Below are 10162 nucleotides of genomic sequence, written 5' to 3' on the forward strand. Positions count from 1 at the left end.
CAACAAAAGAAAAAACTTTAATATTTTTAGAAAAGTACAATATATCTTATATATTAAAATATAAGTAATATCTTTTTTTTTTTCATGTGTGATTTTTTAATGGACAAATCTCCAAAATAGCACCTTTCTAAATTTATATCACAAAAATAGCACTCAAAAACTAAAATGACAAAAATAGCACATTTCTAAGTTTATCCTTTGAAAATTTTAATTTTTTTATTTTTCTAAATTTGAAATCTTATCCCCAAAACCTCATTTCTCAACTCTAAACTCTAAACCCTAAACTCTAAACCCTAAATCTTAAACTCTAAACCCTAAACCATAAACCTTAAACCCTAAACTCTAAACTCTAAACCCTAAACCCTAAACCCTAAAATCTAAACCATAAACCATAAACTCTAAACCCTAAATCCTAAACCCTAAATCCTAAACCCCACCCTTTAATTCTAAACCCTAAGTTTGTGACTTTTGATAAAACATTAAATGCTATATTTGTGACTTTTGACCTTGAGTGCTAGTTTGAGAACATAAACTTGATTTAGTGCTATTTTTGTTTTTTTCTCTTTTTTAATTTGGATCATCACTTAAAAATCTTATTAAATATATTTTATTAAAATTATAATACATAGAATCTTTAAAATATTTTAATCATAATATATTTTGATATCTTTCCATTTTAAATATAAATATATTTATTTTAAAATTCTAACAAATCTGTTTTAAAAGATTTTTACAAGATCTTCATTTTCGAAATTGTATATAAATATTTTCATTAATTTTGAAATTAGTTTGAAATATGATTATACATTAATATATCCAGTTATCGTTTATAAAATAAATAATCATAAAAAATATTGGTAAAACAAAATTTAGCTTCGAAAGACAGGTCATAATTTAGCATAAATTAAATACAAAATAAGAAGTGACAATACAAAATTATATACAAAATAAAAATTTAGAATAAATTATATACAAAATCAAAATTTAGCGTAAATTCAAATATATTTTCTCATGAATATATTAATTTGCTTAATAACTAAATACAAATATAATAAGATAATATATAATAAGAATTGACAAATATATACGGTTTTAAATAATTGATTAATTATAACATGTAAACTATAAAATTATTGTATTTGAAATAGTTATATAAACTTTTAAGTATATGATTAACGTTAAAAATATATATCACTTATGTTTTAAAACTATAATTTATGTATAGAAAAGTGAAAACAAACGTCAGATCAAAATCTAACTAAGTAGGGGTTATTGGTTGTTGAATTTTAATGGATTTGAAAATCCTATCTAAATCTAGTGTTATTGGTTCTATGATTTTCAAATCTGTATTAAAATCATGTGTTATTGGTTTAATGATTCATAAATTCTATATCAAATCAAGTGTTATTCAATCGTACGGATTTACTAATATATTTGACTTTATAATGGATTTGAATGGATTTGTTTGGATTTTTTAGTTAAGAATACAAAGACTCAAATCCGAGAGAAAACCTCCAGATTTGCATATTTTACTTGGATTTATAAATACTACATGAATTTCTAAATTAATCAAAATATATAAACCAATAACAATTAATTCTCAGCGTTGACCAAAAGAGAGAAAAAAAAAAAAGGATATTTAAATAAAAAAAATAGTGAACCGCAATTAGAAAACGGTCGGATCTAAAATCGTGTCTGATCTAAAAATCGGGAATATTTAAAGAGGATAAATAGCGAGGCCCAGTTAAAATACCGGGTCGGATCTTAAAACGGGTCAGGTTTAGGAACACGGTTCCTATCTCGTGGAATATAGCTAAGAACTCGCTTTTTCGTCTCTAATCCCAACGCGAGAGAAGGGGGTGAAACTCGTTGTTGTTATTCTTCTCGCCGGAGAATCATCTCCGATTGGTGGATTCAGTCTGCATCTATCGCCGTGGGTGTTCAAAAGGACGAGACTTTATGCGATTCTCTTCGTTGTAATTCCAGTTTCTCGGATTAGGGTTTTAAGGGTTGTTCCCGAGAAGAGCTTGGCTACTGTTGTATGATTCCAATAGTGTTTCGCTTTTTTTTTTTTTTTACTTTTGGCTTTCTCTTTGATTTAGCAAAGCCTTTGATGTATGATCAACACTTTTCTCCATAGTAATCTTCTCAGTCTTCCTTTTTTTAGCTTAACATTATTCGAATTATCCTCGTTGAGAAAAAAAAAAAAAGATGAAAGTTTATGCTTGTAGAAGAATCTAATTGAAACATTGAGAGCAAAAAAAAAAGTTAGGACAAAAAAAAAAGTAGGTAAGATCGATGGCTAGTGTCCAGCAGAATGGGCAGAGGTATGGTATTACAGAACCTATCTCTCTGGGAGGACCAACGGAGCTTGATGTGGTCAAGACACGAGAGCTCGAGAAGGTTTTGCTCATATCTTAAAGCTTGTATATTTTTTGCTATGCTATATAGTTTACTGTATATTTGTTTCTTTGCTGATTTCTAATATGTTTATGTTACTCGTTCAGTATTTGCAAGATGTTGGATTGTACGAGAGTAAGGAGGAAGCTGTTAGAAGGGAGGAGGTTCTTGGGAGACTTGATCAGGTTCTTACTATTTTTTTTTTGGAAGGTTTATGGATTTTTGATTGATGTTTGTAAAAGATCCACGGTAAGGTCTTCGTTGTTTATTTGTGTACAGATTGTGAAAACATGGATAAAAACAATCAGCCGCGCCAAAGGGTTGAATGATCAGCTGCTTCATGAGGCTAACGCCGAGATATTTACTTTCGGTTCTTATCGGCTAGGGGTAACCATTAAGATTTATACAAGATTAACTTTGTTTTACTCATTCCTTTTGTACTGTGTACACTTTGGTGTAGAGGGAAAGGACATATCATGAATTGGTGAAAGCTGTGTGTTTGTTTGCTGTTGTCTTTTAGATGTACATGTGTGTGGGAAGTGGCATCACTTGTGACTTGTCTCAAATGCTCTTTTGTGTCACTCAAACATATTGAGATCAATGTTATATCACTTGTATCATCTCTGTATGAGCTTTTCAGGCATTTCAATTGTTGTTAAATGTCGGACACACTGGTTGCAATATGTTTTTGGAGATAATTTTTTTTTTCTCAAACAGTCAATGTCCTAGAGAACTCCTCTGCAGTTGATGATTGTTCTTTGTAACATGACTAACACCCTTATTTTACTGTATCTGGTGTTCCTATAACAGTTTGTTTTATTTCCTCAAATAGGTACATGGACCTGGTGCTGATATAGACACTTTATGTGTGGGGCCTAGACATGCAACTAGAGAAGTACTTTTAACCTCTTGCATCTATACGTTGGCCTGAATATGTATTAAGTTTAATCTTCTTCTTTTTTTAAATTGCCAATAGGGTGATTTCTTTGGTGAGCTGCAAAGGATGCTGTCCGAAATGCCTGAAGTAACCGAGCTTCACCCTGTGCCTGATGCTCATGTTCCCTTGATGGGATTCAAACTTAATGGAGTTTCTATAGATCTCCTCTATGCACAACTTCCGCTCTGGGTTATACCTAAGGTAATATCTGGATTTACAGAGAGGTGGTTGTTTGATTGTTGAGGATTATATTCCTCAGTTTAAACTCGTTCCTACTATTTAAGGTTAAATAGTTTCACTTTATTTATGCATTATTTATGGATCTTGGTTGTGTTCCCTGCCTGATGTTTATGGTGCAGGACTTGGATATATCACAGGATTCCATTCTACAGAATGCTGATGAGCAAACTGTCCGAAGCCTCAACGGTTGTAGAGTTACTGACCAGATCTTGCGTCTGGTTCCTAACATTGAGGTTTTGTGCTTACTGATGTCACCTCTTAATTTTATAAAACTTTATAACTCATCCATATGAATTGCTTAGTCTGAATCTATGTTTTATTTATGAGCAGAATTTCAGAACAACATTAAGATGCATGCGGTTTTGGGCCAAGCGACGTGGAGTATACTCTAATGTATTTCGTCTCCAGAACTCTTTTAACTCCATTTCATTTATGTGACTCCCAAGTTACTTATGTCAAAGTCTTTTTCCGACGATTGCTAGGTCTCTGGATTTCTTGGTGGTATAAACTGGGCATTGCTTGTAGCTCGGATATGTCAACTGTATCCTAACGCTCTCCCAAATATGTTGGCGTCTCGGTTCTTTAGGGTCTACACTCAATGGCGTTGGCCGAATCCAGTCCTTCTTTGTTCTATGGATGAAGGATCCCTCGGTCTTCAAGTTTGGGATCCTAGAAGAAACCCCAAAGACCGGTTGCACATGATGCCCATCATTACCCCTGCTTATCCTTGTATGAACTCAAGTTACAATGTCTCTGCAAGTACGTTGCGGATTATGACAGGAGAGTTTCAGAGAGGCAAAGATATATGTGAGGTAAAGATTTAGATAGTCTGGATTGTTTTGGCTTCTATGCAGATTGTGGGGGCTTATGATAGTCGTTTGATGCATTGCAGGCTATGGAAGCGAACAAAGCTGACTGGGATACTCTCTTTGAGCCATTTGCATTCTTTGAAGCGTATAAAAACTATCTTCAGATCGACATCTCTGCCGCTAATGTCGATGATTTAAGAAAGTGGAAAGGATGGGTTGAGTCTCGTCTCAGACAGCTCACACTGAAGGTGAAACTCTTTGTCTATTTGATTGTTGATAAAAAAGAATCACTGATTATTTGACACAGATATTTACATTGTATTCTTAGATTGAGAGACATACTTATGACATGCTTCAATGCCACCCTCATCCACACGACTTTCAAGATGCATCCCGACCGCTTCACTGCTCTTACTTCATGGGTCTGCAGCGCAAACAAGGAGTTCCAGCAGCCGAAGGCGAGCCGTTTGATATCAGAAGAACTGTTGAGGAGTTTAAACACACTGTTAACGGTTACATGTTGTGGATTCCCGGGATGGAGATTAGTGTCAGCCATATAAAGCGAAGGAGTCTACCGAGCTTTGTGTTTCCTGGTGGTGTTAGACCTTCGCATGCCTCTAAAGGAACATGGGACAGCAAACGCCGCGCAGAGCATAGAGTTTCTTCTACAGCAAGTGCAGCTACTACTACTACTGCAACAACAACAAATGAAGCGAGTTCTGAAAGTAAAGCTGGTTCCAACAGTCCAGGAGATGAGAAGAAGAGAAAACGGGGAGATGATGAGACACTCGCGGATCAGTTAAGGAACTCTAAACACGTGGCTGTTCCAGTGCCTACTGAGAATGGTGAAGGCGGGAGCCCGGATCCATCTGTTGGATCCATTTGCTCTAGTCCTTTGAAAGATAGCTGTACAAACGGTAAATCTGATCCCATTAATAAGGATCCACAAGAGAATGCAGTTGTTTTGAGTAAGGAGGATGCACCAGAGAGTCATCCAATAGAGAAGATAGCCACTCCTCAAGCTCCTACTAGTGAAGAAACAGAGGAGCTTGAAGGCAACAGCTTTGACTTCGGAAACCAAGTCACTGCCACTGCAACTATACCTCCATTCGAGGCCACTACGTCAAATGGCTCACCATTCTCCAATGAAGCACTGGAAGAACTCGAGGTTCTTTATTTATCTTTCGATACTTAAAAATAGTCTCATGGTCTTGTTCTTGTCTGATTTTTTTCTTGTTTCGTAAAAGGTTGTTCCAATGCGACAGCCTGAGGTGACGCATAGAGCTTCAGTGCAGCAGCGAAAACCGATAATCAAGTAAGTGGTTTGTATACTTGTACTCCATTTGAATCTGCATATAGGATTTGACAACGTTTGCTTGCTTTTTGCTGTCTGATTATTCGCAGATTGAACTTCACGTCTCTAGGCAAAACCAATGGCAAGTAATAAAGATTGTGCCCTACATGGCCAAGAATCTCAGAGCTTATCCAAATTCGAGTGGTTAAACTGAAGGCTGCTTCTTACTTTGTGTAAAAGAAGGATTTAATATTATTATGCTTCGTCTCTTAAGATGTTAAAGCAAGTTCTGAATACTTGAGTTCGATGTAAAACTCGTTTGGATAAGAATCATAAAATAGAAGTCCTAAAGACTTTGAGTTCCGGGTCTGCAGCAAGAGCCAAATGGTTTGAATACTTGAAACATACTTTAACCAAGCTATAGACAAAAGGATGGTAAGATTCCATTCTCTAACCGAACTAGAGTTCTCATTTCTGAGTTTGTTTATTGCTTATCAAACCCACACATCAAACAAAAACTACCAAAGTAAACACTTGTGATTGTCTAAAAGAATCTAAACCACAACTTTATAAACCAACGTGGCACAGAGATGCTACAACTGACTATAGCTCCAAACATTTTCTGTCTATAAGCAAATACTATTTCTGAATCAAATCAACGACACTACTTAAAACTGATTAGGTACTTTGGGAGCCCAAAACTAGGCACTAGAATACGATAACAGAAATTGGAATGTTTTTTCTCCTTTTTGGTGTTACCGCAAAGATTTGCTGTCATTACCAAAAGCTTGACATGCACGCTTTCTTTTAGGCGTTTCTTTTCGTCTTTTGTCCACTCGCTATTTTCTTGACCCTGTCTTAACTTTTTAGGCGTTATTTCTCTTTAGAAAATTAGTTTTATTTGACAATAAAAGATAAAAGTTTTTTTAGCTCTAAAAGATAATATAATATTCTATAACTGTATTTATGTTAGATTATATTCTATAATTGAAATAGAATATAATGAAAGATTATATTCTATAATTGAAATATATAATTGTTTTTGTTAAATTATATTTTATATTTATATGATGAAATTAATAACAGTATTTACATACAATAAATATATTATACCATTACATCATTACATGTGATGGAAAATCTCCTTAATATAAAAGATATATTATTAAAATCTTTCAGATTTGTTTCTTTCTACGCAAAAGGTTCATAAATTAAACGAAAACCTCTTCTGTCTTTGAGAATTTGCTTTCATCTGTCATTTCGAATTCTACATGATCTCTTAGACTTCATCTGCTTCATCACTTTCTGAGCTCCTCCATCGATGGCGGATAATCATCCCGAGGATGAGCCTTCTCTCTCAGTCGTCATCCAGAATACTTCATCAGTGAAACAAGATGAACTTTTCCATTGTCACAAAATGAGGTTCTTTTCACTGCTATTGTAATACAGTAGTTCCTCTTTCTTGTGTTCCACGACAAAAACTAATGATATATGTAAGTATTTCAGCCCTGGGAGTTGCTTTCTCCTCCCTCACGGCACTCGTGTATACAACAAGTTGATTGAATTCATTAAGAAAGAATATTGGAAAAGGGGTTACGAAGAGGTTTATCTTTACTAGTCATTTTTACTCTTTCAGTATACTTTGATTGTGCACTAGGGTTTGCTAAGTTTAACCTTGAATTTTTTCCAGGTTATTTCACCGAATATTTACAACATGAAACTCTGGGAAAAATCCAAAGATGCTGCAAGCTATAAGGAAAATATGTTTACATTTGATGTAAGAATGCAACGAAAGCTTACGCAGTCTTCTTGACTGTGTTACTTTAGCTAAATAGGTGAAGTTTAAATGAGTTTCTATGTTGTTTCTTGTGCAGATTGATAAACAAGAATTTGGGCTCAAATCTATCAATGGCCCTGGTCACTGCTTGATGTTCGAACACAGAGTTCGGTCCTATAGAGGTCTGGTTCCGTTCCTGCACTGCAGTTTGATCTAGTTTCTTTATATATAGACACATGAACCTTGTTCCTTGTGACTAGGAAAATATGGAGAACTAATGCTTTTCTCTTTATAAATCTTACTCATGATAAGAATGTAAAATCTATCTTTTTATCTTTGCTGACGCCAGCTTTATGGTATGGTATGTAGAATTACCCATTAGACTTGCTGAGTTTGGAGTGTTACATCGAAATGAGGCAAGTGAAGCTCTTAGTGGTTTGAACCATACCCGACGGTTCCAGCAGGTAGTTTGCATCCTTATAGACTATTCCTGTTTTAAATATTATGCAAAGAGAATTAAGAAAATTTTAAGGTTTATGTGAGAGTAGAGCTAGATCAGAAATAAAATCTTGCACTGTGGAATTAACATTAGAGCCATGGTGAAGTGAAGAGTTCAGCACTTACACTTGTCAATATTCTTTATACCCCCTTTGCTTTTTTTGAAACACCTTTTTTTTTTGAAACACTTTTTTTTTTTTGAAACACTCTTTATACCCCTTTGCATGTTGCTTTTTTTCAGGATGATGCACACATATTCTGTACAAAGGAACAGGTTTGTGTTATTTGTTTTTTATCCAGCAACGTTGGGTTTCATATCCTCTCAGTTGCTTGCCAGACGTATTCTATCTATGTGCAGATTAAAAAGGAAGTCAAAGATGTATTGGATTTTGTTGACTATGTTTACACAAAATTTGGCTTTACCTATGAGCTAAAGCTCTTAACGGTAGGATATTACGATTTCATCTATCACTTGTGGATACACTTTGTGTGATATGATTCTTGCATGTTATCTCAATTTCAGAGGCCAGAGGAAAACACTAGAGATTTGCAAAGATGGGAGGAAGCTGAAAATAATCTTGTAGAAGCACTACAAGAATTTGGAAAGCCATTCATTGTAGTAAACCACTTCTGATGCTTCTACTCAAAGCTTATTAGTGACAGAGTATGCATCCATTCTAATACCATATTGATGTATTCTGCAGGTGAACAGAGGAGAGGGTGCATTGTGTGGCCCAAAGATAGACATAACATTGTCTGATGCAATGAAAAGGAAGTTCCAGTGTGCTAGTATACAGGTTAAGCAGCTCCCAAAATTCTTTTAGTTTTAACCTTTTTTTGCTTGCTGGATTTATCTTGGTAGGTTATTTAGTGTAACGTTTGTTGTTGTTGCTCATATCAGATCGATTTTCAACTACCTGATCACTTCAAACTTCGGTACTCACCCTCAGATGAGGAAAAAAAGGAAAATGTTATGATACATAGTAAGGTGTTGGGATCTGAGGATAAGGATAAAGGGGTGAGACCTGTTATGATACATAGAACGGTGTTGGGATCTTTTGAGCGTATGCTTGCCATATTGTTAGACCATTACAAAGGAAAATGGCCTTTCTGGATTAGTCCAAGGCAGGTCATAGTTTGCTCTTCATCAAACAATGAGAATCATCGTTCCTACGCAGAAGAGGTTTTCCAGTCTTGACTGCAACTCCTCCTTATGAGCACTTGCAGTTACTTGGAGAGTCTTATCTCTGCCTTTTTTTTTAATTTTTTTGTTTGTAATTATTCAAACAGGTGACAAGACAGATTCATAAAGCTGGGTACCATGTTGATGTTGACACAACAGACAGAAACATCAGCGAGAAGGTAACTTTTACAAGGTCCCTGAACACATACACAATTGTATAGTTATTTCCTGTATGCATGCATATTTTGAGTGATGATTTGAATTGTTTTATAGGTGGGAGAAGCTGAGAACGCGCAGTACAACTACATTCTAGTTGTGGGTGATGAAGAAGTTGCGACGAGACAGGTTAGAGCTATCAGTTATACTCATTCCTATATATGAGATTGTATGAGCATCGATCAAGCCTCTCTAAAACATTAAATATTTTGTGTTCAGGTGACTGCTCTGCTCAGAGACTCAAGCTGTTCAGACCGTTCAAAAGTTCCAATGATGAGCGTTGACGCTCTGCTCGATGTGTTCAAGCTCAGGATTGTCAAATTTCTTTGAAATTCAATGGGCTTAAACTTAATAGTTTGTTGATCATGTGTTTCTTTATTGGTTTTCATATTGGTTTATGTCTTTTCAGTGGAAACCTCTATAAATTTGTTATGGATATTATCGCATTACAAAACCTTTATAAACTTCTATTTAAAAGAGTAATATTTGGGATGGTATTTCATATTGGATTCTGTTGTTTTTGTTCAATTTTTTTCTAAGGATAATTTTTTATTCCATGTTTTTCTTGCAGAAGATTTTTAGTTTCCTTTAAAAATTATTAGAGCATCATCATCAGGAAAAACTTACATTGTCTCTCAATAAATAAAAATATATTAATATTTCAATTTTTTTATAAAACTGAATCATCAAAATAATAGTATCTGAGTAAGAGCAATATTTTAAATGAGTATCTCACTCTCTTTTTCCTCTCTTTTTTTTTATTTTTCGTTATTTATTGTAAATATAAGAATTCTAATCATTAAAAAGT

At 34.6% G+C, this 10162-nt stretch overlaps 2 protein-coding genes across 2 annotated transcripts; both read left to right on the top strand.

The window, feature by feature from the left end:
• Window positions 1-1785: 1785 nt before the first annotated feature.
• On the top strand, window positions 1786-6043 carry LOC106311821 (nuclear poly(A) polymerase 1-like). The gene is made up of 12 exons (XM_013749119.1): window positions 1786-2403; window positions 2508-2585; window positions 2680-2787; window positions 3233-3295; window positions 3377-3538; window positions 3697-3810; window positions 3908-3970; window positions 4060-4389; window positions 4470-4634; window positions 4715-5554; window positions 5634-5701; window positions 5791-6043. Exons 1-12 carry the CDS (start codon window positions 2299-2301, stop codon window positions 5828-5830), a joined length of 2136 nt encoding a protein of 711 aa, XP_013604573.1. The 5' UTR covers window positions 1786-2298; the 3' UTR covers window positions 5831-6043.
• Window positions 6044-6945: 902 nt separating this feature from the next.
• LOC106309306 (threonine--tRNA ligase, mitochondrial-like) lies at window positions 6946-9684 on the top strand. Its single transcript, XM_013746346.1, has 13 exons — window positions 6946-7102; window positions 7187-7283; window positions 7371-7457; window positions 7555-7639; window positions 7827-7921; window positions 8197-8229; window positions 8314-8400; window positions 8479-8571; window positions 8660-8752; window positions 8857-9138; window positions 9246-9317; window positions 9412-9483; window positions 9574-9684. The coding sequence occupies exons 1-13, from the start codon at window positions 7002-7004 to the stop codon at window positions 9682-9684; spliced, it is 1308 nt and encodes a 435-aa protein (XP_013601800.1). The 5' UTR covers window positions 6946-7001.
• Window positions 9685-10162: the final 478 nt, after the last annotated feature.

Source organism: Brassica oleracea, chromosome C8 (genome assembly GCF_000695525.1).
Source record: "Brassica oleracea var. oleracea cultivar TO1000 chromosome C8, BOL, whole genome shotgun sequence".
NCBI classification, from domain to species: domain Eukaryota; kingdom Viridiplantae; phylum Streptophyta; class Magnoliopsida; order Brassicales; family Brassicaceae; genus Brassica; species Brassica oleracea.

Excerpts from the sequence above, each read along its gene's own strand:
- LOC106311821 (XM_013749119.1), top strand. The coding sequence starts at position 2,299 with ATGGCTAGTGTCCAGCAGAATGGGCAGAGGTATGGTATTACAGAACCT. Across the intron at positions 2,586-2,679 it reads TTCTTGGGAGACTTGATCAG|ATTGTGAAAACATGGATAAA; the intron begins GTTCTTACTATT and ends ATTTGTGTACAG. Across the intron at positions 3,539-3,696 it reads CGCTCTGGGTTATACCTAAG|GACTTGGATATATCACAGGA; the intron begins GTAATATCTGGA and ends TTTATGGTGCAG.
- LOC106309306 (XM_013746346.1), top strand. The coding sequence starts at position 7,002 with ATGGCGGATAATCATCCCGAGGATGAGCCTTCTCTCTCAGTCGTCATC. Across the intron at positions 8,401-8,478 it reads ATGAGCTAAAGCTCTTAACG|AGGCCAGAGGAAAACACTAG; the intron begins GTAGGATATTAC and ends TCTCAATTTCAG. Across the intron at positions 9,484-9,573 it reads AAGAAGTTGCGACGAGACAG|GTGACTGCTCTGCTCAGAGA; the intron begins GTTAGAGCTATC and ends TTTTGTGTTCAG.